This window comes from Durio zibethinus, chromosome 25 (assembly GCF_047325235.1).
Source record: "Durio zibethinus cultivar Kanyao isolate XHJ-2024 chromosome 25, ASM4732523v1, whole genome shotgun sequence".
NCBI classification, from domain to species: domain Eukaryota; kingdom Viridiplantae; phylum Streptophyta; class Magnoliopsida; order Malvales; family Malvaceae; genus Durio; species Durio zibethinus.
The window spans coordinates 18,231,017-18,253,284 of record NC_143186.1 but is presented as its reverse complement, the minus strand read 5'-3'; the positions used below and the strand labels follow the sequence as shown (position 1 = coordinate 18,253,284).

Genomic DNA, 22,268 nt, shown 5'->3' with positions numbered 1-22,268 from the left:
TTACTAAAATATTACAGTTGTTGCCAAAAGAAATTTACAAATTAAACAGGAAGAGTCTATGCCTTAAACATGTAAATGCATAAACAGAACTTCAATCTAGTCTTTTCCATAATGCAATTGCTATATTTCTTCCTCGGTGAACTTGTCCCCTACATAATAGTGAGAAAGGGAGAGGTATACAATTGAATCAAGCAACAGTAATTTCCTCTGCCATGTTGATCTCCATCACAAACTGAACTTTTGGATCTAAATTAATGAACTGGTTAGACTTGGTTGCTAAATACTAAAATGCTAATCCTTTCCCGATGCATAATACAGTCAGCTACAGCCTTCATCTCCTCCAGTGAAATGTACGTATATTTTCCTCGATCATCCATGACACCAGAAAGTTGACCTGTGAAGACAACATATGAAGGATCGACGAAGCAATAAATCATTGATTCTATGTGACAATCAAGCACATGAATTATTCATTTCATGAAATCAGTTCCCAAATAGATAGGTAAATACCCATTCTTTCAAGGGAGGTGATCCTGTTGATGCATTCCTGCATCAACCAAAAGTTGTACTTTAAAGTTAGAACATAAAATCTTGGATAGTAATAGGATTGAAGAAAAGTGGCTTGAATTGGACATATAGATTCATCTATGGAACAAACAATAGCAAATTGAAAATGGATAAAGTGAAATTAGACCGCAATGTACTGCTATATCAAGAGGCCAAAAGTATACATAAGGAAGGGTTTGATTTGAAGGCGAAATTAACTATTAAGAACATATACCTGGGTTCTCAACTTGAATTCTGCAGCAATATCTTCCAAAGGAATACATTTATGATTTTGCAACATCATATACAAATACATAAACAACAAAAAAGCAATGCAACAACACTCATTCCAAAGCCCTATTGGCACCTAATAAACTGTATGTAGACTAAAGCTTATTCGCTCATTATACATCGCGAGTACTTCCAAAACCTTTATTAAATTCCAAGTGAGAGTGCTTTCAGACATTCACATGTGATACTCAATTGCTTGTCAAAGAAACAAGACCAAAAAGAAAAGGATGTAGGAGACTGAAAAGAACAGCCAAAAAAACAAACTTGTGTGCTTATCATGAATAAAAGTAAGATGGCTATACTAGTTAAATAAAGGGCTCAAAAATACCTTAATGTACTCCAAAAAATTAGAAAGCAAGTCTTGGCTCCATCTTGCACTGCGTTCTCTGTGGTTCCTTCAGCATCAACAGTAACTGCCCCTTTCCACTTCTCAAACTCAGCAGCTTCTTCCCTTTGGCCTTTCGAACTTTAGCTTCTTCTTCCCACATAAACCATAGAGACAGGAAATTATATATATGGATGTCAAAGTGGCACAAAGATGAAGGCAATCAACATACCTGCCTACGTTCCTTTGCTTCATGCTCCCCATCCTTCCTCCTCCACATTTCAGCATATTGATCCTGTTTAGTCTGCCTTGACTCACGAGCAGTCTCTTCAGCCTTGATTAAAATCAAACGAACTTAGCAAACAGTGGCCAAGAGCTCAAGCATAACAGAAATAAGTAAAAATAAGATGATACTGATGTACCCTTCTTTATGCTTCCCTTTCTTGCCGTCTCTTTTCTTTCTTCTTTGATGCTTGAGCCTCATAATATCCATCTCCTTCATGTTCTTCATAACTTCCTCGATCATCAATTCTGCATTGACATTTGGATAGATAAATACGTCACTCAATGCCACAACCCCGAGCATAGAAAAGAGCATTTTAAGGAAAGTAAACTAGATCGTCCTACAGGCGTAATTCAAATCAATGTCACAATATTTGTATCCAATGGCGCCTTATGAAATGAGGAGAAGGGGCGTGGGCTTATTAAGAAAGTGCTTATATAAAGTCAATGACTCTTCAATGAAATAGAGCCTTGTTCATATTCGTGCAAAACCAAATCCTTCCTCTCTCTGCTCTCATAAACAAAACATAAGTTACACTTCTTTCTCAAACTGAAAATAATTCCACTATTTGTCACAAATAATAACATGAATTCGCGAAATAACTATAGCAAGAAAGTCCCATATGTCATTAAATCAGTAAATTTGTTAAATTTCTCAACAACCAAATCAAACTTCACAATTCTTTCCTATTCACAGACCTTCAGCAGTCGCAGATGATGACGTGCTAGCTCCTCCGGCAGCCGGTCTCCTCCGCCTCTTACCACTACCACCAGCGGCACCGCCACGTACTACATTTTCCCTTCTTGGAGCCTGAAACCAATACCGACCAATAAAAAAACAAAGATTAAAACATTCATAATATTTCATACATACGTGCCGTTGTTCAACGTGTTCATCGGTTAATCGAATATCCTGATGATGTTTCCATAGATATAAATGAACTAACGTTAAAACAATTGAAACAATCAGAGCTAATATTTCCTCCATTTTATATAACTCGAAATAAAAGAATCATTATTAAAAAATGGTTATAAATTTAAATGATTAAAAAAAAAACATAAAAACACTAACAAAGAAAAAATACTTCAAGTCTTAGTCAAATTTTGATTCCTTTTAACAAAATTGAGAGGAACAAAGAAATACCCAGATTGATTAGTGGTAGTAATTCTCTGTTTGGATGCTAAGAAACGTAAAGAAAGATTTAGAAAACAAAAAAAAAAATTCAACGATATTATCATAATACCTCAAGTGATTAAGAACCAAACTGTAGATAAATATAAAATTTTAACGGCTGCTCAAAAGAAAAGAATATAAAGGTTTGAGCAGCAACGACGTCGTCTAGACATTGACCGAAATATATAGATTATGAGTAGAGATGTCACAAATTATTTTAGAAAAGATATGAACAAATTGAATTTTCGTCATTTGCATTATGTTGCTGAAAAAAAAATTCAATTTTAATACAAATAGTTTCATGAGTGAAATTAGTAAAGATATGACTCATAAGATAATGATACCGGCTAAAATGTAATTTTTTTTAAATGTAATTTTTTTAATTTAATTTATTTGAGATTTTTTTTATTTTAGATTATCATAATTGAATCGATTTTTTTAAATTAATTGTACAATTCTATAAAATTAATTATGTTACATGAAGAACAAAGTTTTCTTGCTCAAATGGTAATTACAAACAAAGCTCAACTAATTGTTATTGATATTTCCCATTTCAGACTCCCACCTTACACCAGAGTGTTCATTGATGATCCCAAACTCAAATTCAGAGACCTATTTCAAAAATAGAATTACTTACTAAAGGTTCAGCTAAGCTTTCATGTAGTGAAGCTGAAGGGACATGATACATGGGAACAGGCATCTGCAATGGGAGATCAGGTATTTCCGCTTCGAAATTTAGGACTTGAATTGCCTGCCTAATTGAGGGCCTCAATGTATGGTCAGGATGAGCACACCAAAGTCCAACCATTACCATACATTTTGCTTCTTGTTCATCAAATTCCATCTGCAATTTTTCATCAACAACTGCAAGTGGCTTTCCTTCTCCATAAAGATCCCAAACCCACTCTATCAATCCCATTTCATTGTTTCTAGGGCCACTTGCCCTTGTACCTGTTACAATTTCTAAAGTCACAACCCCAAAGCTGAAAACATCTGACTTGCTACTTGCTTTGCCGGAGAATATGTATTCCGGAGCCATGTAGCCTAAGGTTCCAGCCAAACATGTTGTTCGAGTACCAAGCTCATGGTCAATCAACCGAGCTAACCCAAAGTCACCAAGCTTGACATTGAAACTAGAATCCAGCAGTACATTCCCAGTTTTGATATCCCGGTGCACCACACATTGTTCCCAGTCATTGTGAAGATAAAACAGTGCAGTTGCTAAACCAAGACAAATCTTGTACCTTGTAGCCCAAGTTAGAGTACAATTATGGCTAAATAAATGAGAATCGAGACTACCATTTGGCATGAACTCGTACACAAGCAGGAATCGACCCCGATCATGGCACCAACCTATGAGTTGCACCAGATTCCGGTGTCTTAACCGGCTAATAATTGTCACCTCAGCTATGTAGTCCTTTTTCCCTTGTTTAGATCCCCTGGAAAATTTCTTCACAGCTACATCCATATCTAACTCTGTAATGTGCCCCTTGTAAACAGCTCCAAACCCACCTTGGCCTAACTTCCTCTCATCTGAAAAATTATTGGTGGCCGCTACAAGATCTCTATAAGAAAATCTCCTTGGTCCTGCTCCTCTTTCAAGGTCTTGAATAATCCAGATTAAGCTTATTCCCTCAGTACTAATGTTCTGCTTATTTCGAAACTTATTAATTCCCCAAATTGTAAAATATGCCATAATAAACCCAACTACTAGAGCACCAACCAGCGGTACAATCAACTTGATCTTGTCAGTCTTTGATCCTTTGGTCTTCTTGAAATCCAAGCTGGAACTGAACTGCCATGATTTAAGTATATGTCTCTCCTGAAAAAGACCTGTTGCAGCTCCAATCCCAGCCTTGGCCCACTCAAAGGGAAAAACCTTCCTCAGATCAACATGGAAAGAAAGAGTAGATTTTTCTAGAGGATTAGAGGTTGCCTGGTAACTCCAAGACACACTTAAATTCTTAGTGGAAGAATTATAAGAAACCCATACATCAGCAGTATCTCCGCTATGGAAACTAGCATTCCAAGGTGTATACACTGAAGAATTGAGTGAGTTGATATTGATTCCCACATGTTCATATGGAGGATCCCATCTATCAGAATCGGCAAAAGAGTCAAACTCAACTATCAGATAGCGATACTTCTGCTTTGATAACTCGGATATTATGGTATTAGGAAACAGGCCTAAACCACCACCACCTGAATTTTCAGGAGATCGAAACCCAACAGGGGCAATGAAAAAGAAAATCCCATCACCATAATCTCGGTGGTTAGGACCTAAGGTATCAATTATGAAGGAAAAATGGGTGTTAAAGTCGGTAAGCTGCTTAGTACCAAAATCCTGGAGCCGGACAGGGTCTGAACAAATAACTTGGCCAAGTCGATAATACCAGGCCTTGTTTAATTCTATGGCTCCAGCATTAGGCGTTGCATCTCCCCTGAATTCTACGTTTGTTATGTTAGAATCAAAGTGAGATATGTTGAAGGAAACCGAATTAATCATCAAAGGAAGAAGGAAAAGGAAGGCTGTAAACATGGTAAGTTGCTGTAAGAATAAGTCCATTGAGACTACAATGAGACTCAGAAAAGAAAGCTGCAGATTCTGCAAACATTTGATAGTAGAAGTTATAGCAATTTCTAAGAATTTTATAGGAAAAATTGAAAGCCTGTATTGAAGTTTTATGATTACACATTTTCCAGGAAAAAAAGGTACCATTAGTGAGGAAGAGAAAGTTGCACCTTTAAGTATTAAATTTGGGTTGCTATTCATATAATCATGACAGTCTACGATTACACATTTTCCAGGAAAAAAAGGTACTATTAGGGAGGAAGAGAAAGTTGCACCCTTTAAGTATTAAAAGTGGGTTGCTGATTCATATCATCATAACAGTTCAGAAAATATTAAAGGTTTTAAGTCAAGAAACTTGTCAACAAACTTCAGTAGTGAACATGATTTTCACATTGAACTTTTAATAGTAATACATTGCAAATCATCAAATTATTTGTAAATTACTAGATTTTTTTTTATTTGAAAATCTTTCTTGTAAATGATAATCTTTGTATTTTATGCGTTTCAAAGAGTAGATTATTTGTGGAACTAATGTGCTGATTGACTTCATCACTTCTTTTCCTATTTCAGATTGACTAATTGGTTTACAATGTGGAAACTTGCTCCTTCAAATTGTTTCTTAATGCTAAAAAAGTTGTCTATGATTCAGATATATTTATACATGTAGAGCCCATTTTCCTTTTGTTTTTTTTTTTAGCAAAGACATCGAAGTTTAAGAATATAAAAAAATTAATGATTTGAATTTAAAATTTGTTAGATGTTTATGTCTTAAAAAATTATTTACGTAATAGTTGGGAAAAAGCTAAAATCAAATTCGGTGCAAGAAATCAAACTCATGTGTATTTGTCATGGTAATTTCATGATTCTAACTTTTAAGAAAAAAAACCAAGATATTTGGTCCAAAAGGAAGAGAAAAAAGCCAAGAAATTAATAATAATGAAGAGAAGGAACCCTCATACAATAATAGTGGTGGTTTAGAAATGTTAAAAGTTGAGCAGTTGTTTATCAAATATTCTAACTATCCACTTGACAACTTCCATTAATATAATGTTTAGAGAAGGATGAACTATTCAGTCATCAAATAATGTAACATTGCATTTAATAAGGTTTTTTTAGTTTCATAGTTCTCTTTCTATTACTGATATTAATAAGATTACTTATACCCACAGAAGAGAAACCTTTTTGCTTTTGAGTCACAGGCTTCAATGGTGAAATTTGTTCTGATTCCAGTCATTCCTAAACATAGTCCAACATATCAACATCTACATAAGTAGTAAACTTCAACTTAAGGAAGGTTAGAAGTACAGAAGGCAACATAGTGATTACAAAGTTAACTGTTTATTGCGATCCTCTGGAAATGAAGTAATTGAGGTTAGATGTCAGAAAAACAAAACCTCTCTGATTTCAAGCTTCAAATAGCAAAGGTATAGTCAATACAAATTAAAATGAAAATTCAATATAAAAAAGTTCTCTTCATATGTGATTCAGGTCATATCTTAATCTTTGCATACATAAAACATAAGATAAGATGATATTATTTAATGTAATTTTATTCGTAATATCATTTTATTTTATCTTATTATAATCTTATGTATCATGACCTTAACAAAATAAATACTTGAATATAGCAAATCACACAGATTTCAAAATGAATTGGCAAAAGAGTCATGCATTCTTCTGTACAAATTTTAATACAGATTTCACAAATCACAACTATAACATGAACGTTCCATATGTCATTAAATCAGTAAATTTGTTAAATTTCTTAATTACAAAATCAAACTTCACAATTATTTCCTATTCACAAACCTTTAGCAGTTGCAGCCGATGATGTGCCAGCTCCTCCGGCAGCCGGTCTCCTCCGCGTCCTACCACGACCACCAGCGGCACCACCACGTACTATATTTTCCCTTCTTGGAGCCTGAAACCAATACCAACCAATAAAAAAACGAAGATTAAAACTTTCATAATATTGCATACATACCTGCCGTTGATCAACGTGTTCATCGAGTATCCTGATGATGTTTCCATAGATATAACGGAACTAACGTAAAAACAATTGAAGTAACTAGAGTTAATATTTCCTCCATTTTATATATAACTGGAAATAAAAAGAATCATTATTAAAAAATGGTTATAAATTTAAATGATTAAAAAAAACATAAAAACACTAACATAAAGAAAAAATACTTCAAGCCTTAGTCAAATTTTGATTCCTTTCAACAAAATTGAGAAGAACAAAGAAATACGCAGGTTGATTAGTGGTAGTAATTCTCTGTTTGGATGCTAAGAAAGGTAAAGAAAGATTTAGAAAAGAAAAAAAAATGTAAATTTTCAATAATATTATTATAATACCTCCAGCGATTAAGAACCAAAGAAAAACCGTCGATAAATATAAAAATTTAACCGTTGCTAAAAAGAAAAGAATATAGAGGTTTGAGCAGCAACGACGTCGTCTAGACATTGACTAAATAGCTAGATCTTGAATAGAGATGTCACAAATATTTTCTAAAAAAATATGAATAAATTGAATTTTGGGTATTTGCATTATGTTGCTAAAAAAAATAAATTTTAATACAAATAGTTTTTTTAGTGAAATTAGTAAAGATATGACTCACAAGGTAATGATATTGGTTAAAATGTAATTTTCTTAAATTGTAATTTTTTCAATTTAATTTATCTAAGTTTTTTTTTTTTTTTAATATTTGAGATTGTCGGAATTGAATCGGTTCTCAAAATTAAATATAGAACGCTGTAAAATTAATCATTTTACATGAAGAACCAAAGCTAAAATATTGTTGCAGCAAAACAACGTTTTCTTGCTCAAATGGTAATTACAAACAAAGCTTAACTAATTGTAATTGATGTTTCCCATTTCAGACTCCCACCTTACAACAGGGTGTTCATTGATGATCCCAAACTCAAATTCAGAGACCTATTTCAAAAATAGAATTACTTACTAAAGGTTCAGCTAAGCTTTCATGTGATGAAGCTGAAGGGACATGATACATGGGAACAGGCATCTGCAATGGGAGATCAGGTATTTCTGCTTCGAAATTTAGGACTTGAATTGCCTGCCTAATTGAGGGCCGCAATGTATGGTTAGGATGAGCACACCAGAGTCCAACCATTGCCATACATTTTGCTTCTTGTTCATCAAATTCCATCTGTAATCTTTCATCAACAACTGCAAGTGGCTTCCCTTGTCCATAAAGATCCCAAACCCACTCTATCAATCCCATTTGATTGTTTCTGGGGCCACTTGCCCTTATACCTGTTACAATTTCTAAAGTCACAACCCCAAAGCTGAAAACATCTGACTTGCTACTTGCTTTGCCGGAGAATAAGTATTCCGGAGCCATGTAGCCTAAAGTTCCAGCCAAACATGTTGTTCGAGGACCTAGCTCGTGGTCCAACAAACGAGCTAACCCAAAGTCACCAAGCTTGACATTGAAACTAGAATCCAGCAGTACATTCCCAGTTTTGATATCCCGGTGCACCACACATTGTTCCCAGTCATTGTGAAGATAAAACAGTGCAGTTGCTAAACCAAGACAAATCTTGTACCTTGTAGCCCAAGTTAGAGTACAATTATGGCTAAATAAATGAGAATCGAGACTACCATTTGGCATGAACTCGTACACAAGCAGGAATCGACCCCGATCATGGCACCAACCTATGAGTTGCACCAGATTCCGGTGTCTTAATCGGCTAATAATCGTTACCTCAGCTATGTAGTCCTTTTTCCCTTGTTTAGACCCCCTGGAAAATTTCTTCACAGCTACATCCATATCTAACTCTGTAATGTGCCCCTTGTAAACAGCTCCAAACCCACCTTGGCCTAACTTCCTCTCATCGGAAAAATTATTGGTGGCCGCGACAAGATCTCTATAAGAAAATCTCCTTGGTCCTGCTCCTCTTTCAAGGTCTTGAATAATCCAGATTAAGCTTATTCCCTCAGTACTAATGTTCTGCTTATTTCGAAACTTACTAATTCCCTGAATTGTAAAATATGCAATAAACCCAACTACTAGAGCACCAACTAGCGGTACAATCAACTTGATCTTGTCAGTCTTTGATCCTTTTGTCTTCTTGAAATCCAAGCTGGAACTGAACTGCCATGATTTAAGTATATGTCTCTCCTGAAAAAGACCTGTTGCAGCTCCAATCCCAGCCTTGGCCCACTCAAAGGGAAAAACCTTCCTCAGATCAACATGGAAAGAAAGAGTAGATTTTTCTAGAGGATTAGAGGTTGCCTGGTAACTCCAAGACACACTTGAATTCTTAGTGGAAGAATTATAAGAAATCCACACATCAGCAGTATCTCCGCTATGGAAGCTAGCATTCCAACGTGTATACACTGAAGAATTGAGTGAGTTGATATTGATTCCCACATGTTCACATGGAGGATCCCATCTATCAGAGTCGGCAAAAGAGTCAAATTCAACTATCAGATAGCGATACTTCTGCTTTGATAACTCGGATATTATGGTGTTAGGAAACAGGCCTAAACCACCACCACCTGAATTTTCAGGAGATCGAAACCCAACAGGAGCAATGAAAAAGAAAATCCCATCACCATAATCTCGGTGGTTAGGACCTAAGGTATCAATTATGAAGGAAAAATGGGTGTTAAAGTCGGTAAGCTGCTTAGTACCAAAATCCTGGAGCCGGACAGGCTCTGAACAAATAACTTGGCCAAGTCGATAATACCAGGCCTTGTTTAATTCTATGGCTCCAGCATTAGGCGTTGCATCTCCCCTGAATTCTATTTTTGTTATGTTAGAATCAAAGTGAGATATGTTGAAGGAAACCGAATTAATCATCAAAGGAAGAAGGAAAAGGAAGGCTGTAAACATGGTAAGTTGCTGTAAGAATAAGTCCATTGAGACTACAATGGGACTGAGAAATGAGAGCTGGAGATTCTGCAAACTTTTGATAGTAGATGTTATAGAGATTTCAAAGAATCTTATAGGAAAAATTGAAAGCCTTGATTACACATTTTCATAGAAAAAAAGTTAAGGAAGAGAAAGTTATACATTTGAAGTATGAAATCAGGTTCTAAGTCAATAAAGTTGTCAACAAGCTTCAGTAGTGGACATGGTTTTCACATTGAACTTTTTAAAAGTAACTCAAGCCAAGTCAATAGATATATCCATCTATTTCCCTTTTTTTGAAAGAGTTTTTCCAGTGATAGGATGGGACTGTCTTAAAAAATGACTATTAACATTAATATCTTCATTTAATTCATTATAAATCATCAAATTACTTGTTAATTACTAGACTTTTTTGTTTGAAAATCTTTCTTGTAAATGATAATCTTTGTGTTTTATGCGTTTCAAAGAGTAAATTATTTGTGGAACTAACGTGCTGCTGACTTAATTACTTCTTTTCTTGTTACAGATTGACTAATTGGTTTAGAACGTGAAACAAGCTCCTTCAATTTTTCCTTAAGGCAAGACAAGCTGTCTATGATTCAGACATTTTTAAGCGTACAGCCCATTTCGCATTTTTCTTCCCAAAAAATACAAGTACTGTATTTGAATTTCAAACTTTCTAGTTATTACCTTTTAAAAAAATGAGTGTGTAATAGTTGGAAAAGAGCTAAAATAAAATTTTGGTACAAGAAATCAAACTCATGTATTTCTCATGGTAATTTCATGGTTCTAACTTTTAAGAAAAAACCCAGATATTTGGTCCAAAAGGAAGAAAAAAAAAACCAAGAAATTAATAATTATGAAGAGAAAGAACCCTCCTACAAGTCGGTGGGAAAATTAAGAAAGTGATCATCTTGCTTTCGGATTATTCAACACATCTATTTCGCTTTTACAACCTGGAAAGTGAACACTTTGATTTTATTATTTTTCCTCTTTAATAGTATGCGAAACTGACATTGAGTATCTCTGTTACTCAAACTCGGAGGTGAGTGTCTGATATAAGTATGTATCCGATTTGTTACGTTCACAATAATATATATACAATTGGGTACGATGGTGCTCATCTACGTTGCTTCGACTCTTCATTTTTCATGAAGTATTGATATCCAACGCTTATCCAGTGGACATTAGTATGATGTCCATTGGATGCACGCGTTAGACACATGTATTTCAAGAAAAATGAAAAGTTGAAACAACATAGATGAACACTAAAAAAGAAAGCTGAATAGATATGTTCTTCTCTCTCTTCAGTTCCCGAACTGACCACCTCAGATGTTAAGAACATTGGAGTAATGGCCCTCAAACCTATTTTAAAGAAGCTAATTCCATTGATGAAGTTATGGTTTAGAGTTGAGCAGTTGTTTATCAAATATTCTAACCATCCACTTGACAACTTCCATTAATATCATGTTTAGAGAAGGATGAACTATTCAGTCACCAAATAATGTGACATTGCATTTAATGAGGTTTTTTAATTTCATAGTTCTCTTTCTATTACTGATATTAATAAGATTACTTATACCCACAGAAGAGAAAAAGTTCTTTGCTTTTGAGTCATAGCTCTTCAACGGTGAAATTTGTTTTGATTCCATTCATTCAGAAACATAGTCCAACATATTTACATCTATCTACATAATTAGTAAACTTCAACCAAAGGAAGGTTAGAAGTACAAAAGGCCAAGGCAACGTAGTAATTACTAAGTCATCCGTCTTGGTTCCAATCAAATTCCATAGACAAAACAAAACACACTTCAGCATATCCTAGAATGTTTCATTGGCTTGTAGAGTATCTTGTGTTCCAATACTTCTCAATTTCCTCAGCTGTTCTTCCAGGGATTCTCCCAGCTATCAGAGTCCATCTGATATAACATATTAATGCACCTTCTTTTAACATAAAATGTTTTACAAAAAAAAAAACACGTGTATGTGTGTATGCACATACGTATATTTTGTGAAAAGGGTTTAAAAAAGACAGAAGGTGTACCTTTCTCCAACTAAATTAAACATCCTGATTATTAGTGTTTCTTCATCTTCTGAGAACTGAAGTTCAGAATTTTGTTTGTTATGATCCTCTGGACATGAAATAACTGAGGTTAGAGATCAGAAAAACATGGACCTCTCTTATTTCAAGCCTCAAATAGGAAAGGAATAATGAATACAAATTAAAGTGAAAATTCAATAGAAAAAAGTTCTCTTTCATATGTGATTAAACACTTGACTAAAGTACAAAATGACACTTGCTTTGTTTTTTTTTTCTTCCTTTTTCCAACACCTAAATAATGAGTCAATTCGGAAGAAAATAAAATGACATCAGAATTCAAAAGGGATTGCATGACATGTTTAAAAGGGTTACAATATTGTATGGAACTTTATCTGCTGCAGAATATAAAAGAGAAAAGCCTAACTTTGTCCTGTCATAGGTAAAACAATGATAAAAAAGAAGAAAATAAACACAAAAGGAAATCTCAACAGTAATGGAATGGAAAATATGGGATTTGAAGAACAAGCCTAAAGATTTACCTATGGAATCCATAGATGCATCTTCACTAGAAGAATGTTCTGATTCAGCCATTTTTTCCCACTCAAAGAGTAAAAGCTTGGAGAACTTAACCTACTTTGTCAGAGTCAGAAGAGAATTATGAGTTTGGAGATGTTGGGGAACTGCAACCATTTAAATACAGTTTCATGTGTGAATGAGGGAGAAACATTCTCCTACAGGATGTTTTACTTGGAAAGAATGGAAGGTGGGAGAGGAATATTTTGTAGAATGTTAGTTGGCAAATTTAATAAGGAGTTTGGTATGTTAGGTGAAACATAGATTACTGATAATTTTTTTTTTTTTGACATGAGTTAAAAAAGTCCGTATGGTGCCAAAGGTAGTATCAAATCAGTTATAGCTATAGGATAAATTAATATTTCCACAAAGGATTCATGTTTTTCAAATTTTTAACACGGTTTTGTCATCTAGGTCATCTGGAATCTTTTGCATCTAATCTAATAGATATTCCTGGTTTAACTGATACATGACAGCTGAGAGTTAAAAAGTTGAAACCTCTTATGATTCTCATTTTCATGTACCCAAAGGAAAGAAAATCCATCAAATTAAGTTTTGATTTGAGTTTCAGTTCATTTCAGTCAATTACCATACTATGAAAACTAGCGTTTCTTGAATTTTAAAGTCCCTCCTTTCTCAATCATCCCCAGGAGAATTTTCTGTACGAACTCTGGAATACGTTGAATATGCGTTCACTTTGTTTTCTAGGCCTACCCCACCATGAAATTAATACCCGTAAAACTTGCAAGTGTTGTCCCTATAACTCTAGATCAACATCCTACTCACCCTTGATATTCCAAAGAGACAAAGAACAGAAGGCTTATTTATTGCATTGGTTGACGCACCAGATATGTAGTAATAAATTTATGCATCAGGAGTCAGGACCCACTTAAGCAGGCATGCGTGCAAAGCATGCGATAGGTAGTAATAAATGTAAGTGAAGATTGATTTAATCGATTAAATTTAATTTTTAAAAAAAAAATTTTAAGTTTAAATTTTATCTATTAAAATTTATTTTTTTATATTAAATTTAAATTTTATTAATGATTATTTATTAAAATTATTTTAAATATATAATTTATAATTAATTATTTTAAATTATTAATATGATGTATTTTATTTTAATTTTAAAAATTAAATTATTTACCTATTTTCAAACTTTTTTACCCAAAAAAAAACAAAAAAGGCAAGTAAAGGAGATGAGTCTCACACCAGTCCACTGTCACGCTCGTGCTCGTGAAATTATTCGTCACGGCAGATGCTACCATGTGTTTCATTAAAACTTGGCTTTACTTATTTTACCATAACGAAACAAAAATAGCCAGAGTAAGGCAGCATCAAGCATTGATGAGTTTCTGTTTAGATTTGTTAGAGCCTGGCTGCCTCCTCTCCCAAGGGCATTCTTCAACCATATATTATTAAGATATAACGTTTTGGTTTTCCGTTCTTCAAATTTAACAACTCAACCAAGTTCCAAAATAAGAACAGAGATCTACGATAAATTTAGAAAATCACATATACTAATTCAATCTTAAGACATGGATCAGCCAAATAAAATGTAAAAGGGAATACCCCGTCAAAGTTGTTTTAAATTCAGATGATAGTAACAACCATGTGAGAAAGAGAAATAATAATAGTTTCCATTGTCATTCAACATCGCATAGGTCAAGAGTTGAAAGCACAAGAAACACCGGACGCATATATCAGTATCAAACCAACATAGAGATAATATAACACAGCACAGATACAACTAATAGTTCATCAGGTAGGATTTTCAATTTGGAATAGGAGAGGCTAGACCCCCAGAAATTTTTGCAGATGCAACTTAAAAACCATGGATTTTGATGTTATCCTTCTTCACAATGCCAGCCTGTTCACAGAACAAAAGAGAATGGTGATTAAGAACTTGAACAACATGCATGAACTAAGCAAACAAAGATAATTGCTATGTTGAATCTTCTTGCCAGTTTTAAGAATATCTAAACTAAAGAGTAACGACAATGACCTGAACAAGAAAAGTGGAGACATTCTTCCTCTGATCGCCTTGAAGTTGAATAACCTACACATAAACCAAGTAACTAATAAACATAACAATGGCAAACAAAGACGGAGGTAGCCAAGGTCAGTTTCTTAGGAGGTTAGACAAACACCTGCCCTAACTCAGGGTCCTGGACAACAGTGCCATTGCAACAGAACTCCTTCTTGAGGTCCTTGAGAATTTTGTTATAGCTGAATTCTTTCTTCAACCCCTGGACAGTGGTCAGGCTTTTCCTACCATTTCGCTGCTGAATTCGAATGTGCACATACTCCTTGGCACCAGCACCAGAGTCTTCAGCATTTGCATCAGCAAACGGATCTAGCAACGCAGCACAGCATACAAGTTAAATTTTCCATAATCACAACAATTTAATATAATGGCGTAGAAATCAGGATATGAGAGAAATGCTTACCAAAGGCAGTAGGAATCTGGACGTCAAGATCAGACATGAAACTTGGCTGACAGAAAGAGCCAAACAACTAGAACACTGAAATCTACATTGCCAGTTCAACTACACATCAGTAATTTCATTTTACTAGATCAAATAAGTTTGTTCTTTCTACAAATCTCTCAAATAAACATTTCACTACATTATTTTCTACTAAAAATTAAAGAGAAATAAAAAATCAAAGCACAAATAAGCATTCGTGAAAACAAATTTCAGTATTCTTGGTCAATCCAAAAACTAAACAAAGATAAAGCAACCATAGACTCAAAGATATACTTCTGAACTTGCAAGCATAAGCCATGAACCCATACGGGCATTTTTGCAAGAGACACACTCATTACATTGATCTAATCTAAAAAGGGTATCTGTGATTTCACCCTAAAAAGAATTTAAGGAACCAATGCTAAATTATATCAAGGTGATAAATTTTAAAGAGGGGATAGGGGTTCAAATAATATTATAGTTTAAATTTAAGGGGGGAAAAGGACAAAAAAAAAAGTTAAAGATTGTATTTTTCAAGAAGCCAAATACAGATTCTGCTTGATTAAATTATACCCAAAAGCTAACAAAAAGTGTAGAAATAATAATTTCAAAAAAGGAGCAAAAAATCGTCTTTCTTTTTTTTTGTTAAAACAAAATTTCCAATTTTTTTAAGAGATTAACAACGTGATGAGAAATTTAGAACCTTTAAAACAATAAAAACCGTAGAATGATGATGGGACCCTTTAACACAATAAAAACCCTAATAAATCATTCGAAGAATACAAGAATCGAAGATAATTTATACAATCAAATAATCAATTACAATTATTTAATAAAATATAAATTAGAGAAGCGGTTAAAACGTACCTGATCTGAAGATTAGGTTTTGGGTACTAAAGATTCTGGTTATGAAATAAAGAAACTCTAAAATTGATGACAAATGTCTGAGCTTTCTCTCTCTCTCGCCGATTTTTTGAGGGTTTGTTTGGGGAGAGAGAAAATATATAGGCAAAGAAAAAGATGAAAATAGAAAATTAGATAATATACGGAAGGGTAGAATCGTCTTTACAGAGATGGGTTAGATTTCAAACATAAACGACATCGTTTGCTGCTTTTCTCTGACTTACACTGCCAGATATTGATGGATTAGAAGAGGTGCTGTAGCAGGCTAGCAGCCGCAGCTACAATGGCCCAGCAAGCACGTTAACTCTTGTTGTGAGCAGCTAGAGAAGCTGCTGAAATCCAATGGCTGTGAGCAGTAGTTGCTAAGGCCTTGACTGCTTGAGAAATGCTTAGCATTGAACGCTTGACACAGCTAGAATGAGAATGCTGGTGTCAATTTGCATGCAACAATTACAGTTCGTGTTAACTTTCAACGTTACACGTATTCAACATGCAAGGGTCTGACTCTCCTATAAATGCCATCGATCCCCAACCCGTTCCTCACCATTAATTCCATTACCAAATCCTTCTGACCTAGCTAGCTGTGTATCAACCATGGCAAGCTCGCAGTTCACCTAGCCACCCTCGCTTTCATTGTTTTCCTTGCCAACGCCTCATTCACTACTGTCGCTGTCGACAACGAGGAAAATCCATGGAGGCGACCAGAGGGCAGCTGTCAACAGCGGATGAAGAAGCAAGGGTATCTCAAGCACTGCCAGAAATACATGGAGGAAAAGTGCAGTGGCAGCAGCTGTGACAACGGCCCCGGCAAGCACCTTGACTCCTGTTGCCAGCAGCTAGAGAAGCTGGATAGGCAATGCCGGTGCCGTGGTCCAAAACAGGCTGTGATGGAACAGATGCAAGAAGAACAAATGGGGAGAGAAGAGAAGCAAGAGATGTATCAGATGGCTGAGAAAATATTTGTCCAAATGTGATGGAACGTAGGAGCTGTGACATGCCATCTCGGACCACCATCACACTCGAGAGCAAGAAAAACACTAGGGGACGACAAGAGAGCAGCTGTCAACAGCGGATGAAGAAGCAGAACTACCCCAAGCATTGTCAGAAATACATGGAGGAAAAGTGTAGCAATAGCTTCGACAACCCCAGCAAACACCTTGACTCCTGTTGCGAGCAGCTAGAGAAGATGGATAGGCAGTGCAGATGCCCTGCTCTAAAGCAGGCAGTGAAGCAACAGATGCTAGAAAGACAAATGGGAAGAGAAGAGATGTAAGAGACGCATCAAATGGCCGAGAAAATAATGTCCAATTGTGACATGGAGCCTAGGAGGTGTGACATGTCATCTCGCAGTTGGTTCTAAAGAAAACATCAGAGCCAATTGCAGAACAATAAATGTAATGTCTCACTATTACTCTGGCATTTTAGCTGGAGTTTTTTGGGTGACTAAATCTCTTAATCATAATGAAACACATCATCGTGTGACCTTTGTTCAGTATTATCAGTAGCCAGCTTAATTAAAGTTTTAAATCTGATTTGATTTCTTAATCAGTAAGGAGAAAATTGATGGAAGTGGCCTTAGGCGTTATCAACACTGTATCCTTTACATACAATGAACAATTTCGTTACTAAATGTACAAAGTTATTAAGAGTATGTAATTGGTGTTGGACCAGTTAATTGATACTTGAATGCACAGATTCACATCAGGTGAGTCAATATTTTTATTTTTCACATAGCTTTAGCCCTTATAATACCTAGTTTCAGGGTATGTCATATGTCCTGAAAAACATGTCATAAGCAGAAGGGGTAGTCGCAGGGGGAAAAGATCAAGGACCAGATTGCCTTTCAAGTGTTGGTTAAAACCTTGGCGCCGTGATGTAAGAAGGGTTTTTCATTGGAGATGTTTCAAAGTTATTGATGAAGGCATCAAAATTGCACTACTCTATCACAAAGTTGTTTCATGGCTAATCTAAAGTGTCATTAAAGTGTTTCAAATCCAGTTTTCTGGAGCTATATTTGAGTTCCTATATCTATGTATTCCCTGCTTGGTATGAAATAATGCATTACAGTTTACCTTAGCTGATTCAAATCAAGAAATGAAATTGACAAATTAATACACATAATCCTAATCAGAGTGAAACTAACGTTTCAAAAGAAGAAGAAAGCCATTAAGGAATTAGATTACAAGAGCAACTATCAAAGCAAATTCGCAATCATCGAGGCCTCAACCGAATAGAGACAAATCTCAACTAAAGGAATCAAAACCAAATCAAAACAAAACAAAATGCAGTTTATGAACAGGTTTGCATGGCAGAAATACGTGTAAGCAACGAAACCAACTACAAACTAGCTATTTGCCAGTTGCCACCCCATCAATCCGTCAAAACCTGCCTCAACATCTCATCTTCCAGGTTGCTCACTTGCAAACCCCTTAATATTATTAGTTCTAATAATATGAATCAAGATCGACTTAATCACACTTCTTAATTCTAACCTGCAATGATTCATTCTTTAAAGAGAAAGGATAGCTTGATGCTTAGCTTTATATAACTTGAATTAACATAGCAAATCTCATTCAAAAAAACCATACAACATACACCTCAAATGTTAGTGAATATTAATGATCAATGAAATCAGACAGTCAAAAACACATCTGGTGATTAGTTCTCCTCAATGAAAAGAAAGATAGGGAGGCTACTAATATGAGAAAACAGACCATGGTACACAGAATTGAAGCCTTGGAGATTTGGAAAACCAATTGTTAATTCAATTGGGATAATTAGGGCAGTGCCCTCAGAGACCTCACAGCTCCTAAATTGTCTGCCTATAGATAGATGTTTTCTTTCAAGATAGTTGTTTTCTTTCAAATACACCCATTTATTTTCTCCAACAGACCTCAGATCCATATTAGAGACTCCAAAATAAAATACTTGAAACAAATTGCTTAAAGAGAAACATTACTGACCACGAAGTTCAAACTTGTACCACCACTCAACAATGCACGTGCTAGCACAGCATTTGACAGGACAGCAAGCTAAATAATTTTTGAATTAGACGATAACAAAATTTGAACAAGATCAAACTTTATTCAATATGGTAATTAGGATGTGGTTCGAAGTCTAACCATTTCAGCACCACAAAGCATTCATTTTCTTCAACAAAACACAAGATTTTAAAAGAGTTTCAAACTAATAGAGACTTTTGCCACATAACGGAAAGACACAAACAAGTTTATAGAAGGTAATTGCAGGAAAACAACCACACACCAAAGGCAGTATTATAACAGAACCCAAATCAGAAACCACCACGGAGGCGAAGGACAAGATGCAGAGTGGACTCCTTCTGGATATTATAGTCCGCCAGGGTGCGGCCATCCTCCAACTGCTTCCCAGCAAAGATCAACCTCTGCTGGTCTGGAGGAATCCCCTCCTTGTCCTGAATCTTTGCTTTCACATTTTCAATCGTGTCTGAGCTCTCAACCTCCAGGGTTATGGTTTTCCCAGTCAAGGTCTTGACAAATATCTGCATCCCTCCCCTAAGACGCAAAACTAAATGCAGGGTTGACTCCTTTTGGATGTTATAGTCTGCAAGCGTCCTCCCATCCTCAAGCTGCTTTCCGGCAAAAATCAACCTCTGTTGGTCAGGTGGGATACCCTCCTTATCTTGGATCTTGGCCTTAACATTATCAATTGTGTCAAAGCTCTCCACCTCCAAAGTAATGGTTTTACCAGTTAAAGTTTTCACAAAAATTTGCATTCCACCACGCAGTCGCAGCACCAAGTGGAGGGTTGACTCTTTCTGGATGCTATAATCAGCAAGTGTCCTCCCATCCTCCAGTTGTTTGCCAGCGAAAATCAACCTCTGTTGATCTGGTGGAATCCCTTCCTTGTCCTGGATCTTAGCTTTTACATTGTCAATTGTATCAGAACTCTCAACTTCCAAGGTAATAGTCTTTCCTGTTAGAGTCTTCACAAAAATTTGCATACCACCACGGAGACGTAACACCAAATGGAGGGTTGACTCTTTCTGAATGTTATAGTCTGCAAGGGTCCTGCCATCTTCAAGCTGTTTCCCAGCAAAAATTAACCTCTGCTGGTCTGGTGGGATACCCTCCTTGTCTTGAATCTTGGCCTTAACATTATCAATTGTATCTGAACTCTCCACCTCCAAAGTGATGGTTTTTCCAGTGAGGGTCTTTACAAAGATCTGCATGCCACCCCTAAGACGAAGGACAAGGTGGAGGGTAGACTCCTTTTGGATATTGTAGTCAGCAAGGGTATGGCCATCCTCAAGTTGTTTGCCAGCAAAGATAAGCCTCTGTTGGTCTGAAGGGATGCCCTCCTTGTCTTGAATTTTGGCCCTGACATTATCGATTGTGTCGGAGCTTTCCACTTCAAGTGTGATGGTCTTGCCAGTAAGGGTTTTCACAAAGATCTGCATGCCACCCCTGAGACGAAGGACAAGGTGGAGGGTGGACTCCTTTTGTATGTTGTAGTCAGCAAGAGTTCGGCCATCCTCAAGCTGCTTTCCAGCAAATATAAGCCTCTGCTGGTCAGGTGGGATCCCTTCCTTGTCTTGGATCTTGGCCTTAACATTATCGATTGTGTCGGAGCTTTCCACCTCAAGGGTGATAGTCTTTCCAGTAAGAGTTTTGACAAAGATCTGCATCTGCTGTCAACAAGAAACTTGAAATTAATTTATAACTTCCAAAAATCCATAAATATGAGCAAAATAATAACTTTTTTTTTTTTTCAAAAAGAAACCAACTAAGAATTACTCAAAGATTTAATTTGGCATAGATGATACCCTAACCACAGATCAAACAATTAACAAAAACTAAAACATTTGACCATGCGTATTTATAAAAAATAAATAAAAAAAAAACATAATTTTCATACTAACGCATAATACATCAAACAAGTGGAATCAAATGAATATTATTGATTCAAACTATCAACAAATAAAGCAACATCAACAATAACCTACAATTTAGGCCAATCTCCCAAATTTGATAAAAAATAAATCAGACCATAAAATCAACCAATCAAATAACAAACACAAACAAACTTATAATAAAAAGCAAGTCATCTTATTCAATAATAATCAAATCCTAAAGCTAGATCAGCAATAAACCATGAAACCCTACAATCAACAATATAAAATTTACAATCAAATTAAACGACCGAAACAAAGAGATTCGAAAAAGATAAAATCTTTACAAAGAAGATGTGAATATTTTTATCAAAATCGATCGAATTGATCATATCGATGAATCCAAAAACCTAAACAAATCGAAAAGAATCTGCCAAAATTCAAGAACTGGAAAAGGAAAATAAATTACCTTTAGAGAGAATTCGAACCGAGAACTTTGATCGGTGAGATTTGATGGATAAAAGAATGGGAAAGCGTTGATATATTTATAGGGGGAGGTTGTCGACTTAGCCAAGAAACGAAGGCAAAATGGAGCGAATAATATGAAGCCACGTGTTACGTAGATTACATGCTAAGATTGGTTTTCTTTTGTCGATTAGATGAGGAAAGATAGATGCCGTTACGTGTTTGAAACAACGAAGAAATAAAGGAATACTTGTGATGATAAAATATTATTACATATTTGGAACAATAAAGAGGGAATTTACCAGCCAAAATATAAAAATTGCTTTTAGTTTAATAAAAAATATTATTACACATTGGGAATGACATTTGAAAATCCTGAGTTTCAAAGAATTTATGGTTGTAATATTTTTTTCAATTAAATAAATATAAAATTAAAAATTTTAAAAATATATATTTTATTATGAGAACATGCTTTTGCTTAACATCAATTAATTAATTAATTATGATAATTGGAAAAGATTTAGTCAAGTTTTTCAAATAGAATAAAGGTTGATTATTTTTATGGGTCAAAAGATTTTGATTTGATTACCTTATTATTTTTTAAATTACTAATTAATAATTTAATCAAACTGTTGTGTGTAATTTGTTAATAAAATATTAAAATTTTAATTTTAAGACTCATAATCTAATTTTATTTTATTTTATTTTATCAATCTCAAATATAAAAAAGAAGTACTCTTGTGGATCTTACCCATTTAAAATATTACTATATAATAAAATAATGACAAGTTGATGAATATTGAAAAGATGATGATGAATACAGAAAAACCAAGCTGTAATTATATTTTTAATAGTCATCAACTTATTGTTGTTTATCTATT

The 22,268-nt window shown here is 35.0% G+C and overlaps 4 protein-coding genes and 2 pseudogenes across 6 annotated transcripts; all 6 read right to left on the bottom strand.

Annotated features, from left to right (window-relative positions):
* Positions 1 to 102: 102 nt before the first annotated feature.
* LOC149511728 (uncharacterized) lies at positions 103 to 2,537 on the bottom strand. The gene is made up of 6 exons (XM_089754696.1): positions 2,144 to 2,537; positions 1,585 to 1,693; positions 1,395 to 1,496; positions 1,166 to 1,288; positions 511 to 547; positions 103 to 394 (listed from the first exon to the last, which is right to left on the bottom strand). Exons 1-6 carry the CDS (start codon positions 2,430 to 2,432, stop codon positions 332 to 334), a joined length of 723 nt encoding a protein of 240 aa, XP_089610822.1. The 5' UTR covers positions 2,433 to 2,537; the 3' UTR covers positions 103 to 331.
* Positions 2,538 to 3,114: 577 nt separating this feature from the next.
* LOC149511727 (L-type lectin-domain containing receptor kinase IX.1 pseudogene) lies at positions 3,115 to 6,639 on the bottom strand (annotated as a pseudogene). The gene has a single exon (XR_016333778.1). The product of XR_016333778.1 is annotated as an L-type lectin-domain containing receptor kinase IX.1 pseudogene (transcript).
* Positions 6,640 to 7,985: 1,346 nt separating this feature from the next.
* LOC149511726 (L-type lectin-domain containing receptor kinase IX.1 pseudogene) lies at positions 7,986 to 11,115 on the bottom strand (annotated as a pseudogene). The gene has a single exon (XR_016333580.1). The product of XR_016333580.1 is annotated as an L-type lectin-domain containing receptor kinase IX.1 pseudogene (transcript).
* A 575-nt stretch (positions 11,116 to 11,690) lies between these two features.
* LOC149511725 (MYB-like transcription factor ETC1) lies at positions 11,691 to 12,833 on the bottom strand. The gene is made up of 3 exons (XM_089754310.1): positions 12,648 to 12,833; positions 12,112 to 12,199; positions 11,691 to 11,986 (listed from the first exon to the last, which is right to left on the bottom strand). The coding sequence occupies exons 1-3, from the start codon at positions 12,697 to 12,699 to the stop codon at positions 11,899 to 11,901; spliced, it is 228 nt and encodes a 75-aa protein (XP_089610436.1). The 5' UTR covers positions 12,700 to 12,833; the 3' UTR covers positions 11,691 to 11,898.
* Positions 12,834 to 14,233: 1,400 nt separating this feature from the next.
* On the bottom strand, positions 14,234 to 18,971 carry LOC149511724 (protein translation factor SUI1 homolog 2). The gene is made up of 5 exons (XM_089754309.1): positions 16,017 to 18,971; positions 15,132 to 15,213; positions 14,832 to 15,037; positions 14,687 to 14,740; positions 14,234 to 14,551 (listed from the first exon to the last, which is right to left on the bottom strand). Exons 2-5 carry the CDS (start codon positions 15,166 to 15,168, stop codon positions 14,507 to 14,509), a joined length of 342 nt encoding a protein of 113 aa, XP_089610435.1. The 5' UTR covers positions 15,169 to 15,213; positions 16,017 to 18,971; the 3' UTR covers positions 14,234 to 14,506.
* A 145-nt stretch (positions 18,972 to 19,116) lies between these two features.
* Positions 19,117 to 21,441, bottom strand: LOC149511723 (polyubiquitin-like). Its single transcript, XM_089754305.1, has 2 exons — positions 21,392 to 21,441; positions 19,117 to 20,718 (listed from the first exon to the last, which is right to left on the bottom strand). The coding sequence occupies exon 2, from the start codon at positions 20,716 to 20,718 to the stop codon at positions 19,345 to 19,347; it is 1,374 nt and encodes a 457-aa protein (XP_089610431.1). The 5' UTR covers positions 21,392 to 21,441; the 3' UTR covers positions 19,117 to 19,344.
* Between the last annotated feature and the right edge of the window lie 827 nt (positions 21,442 to 22,268).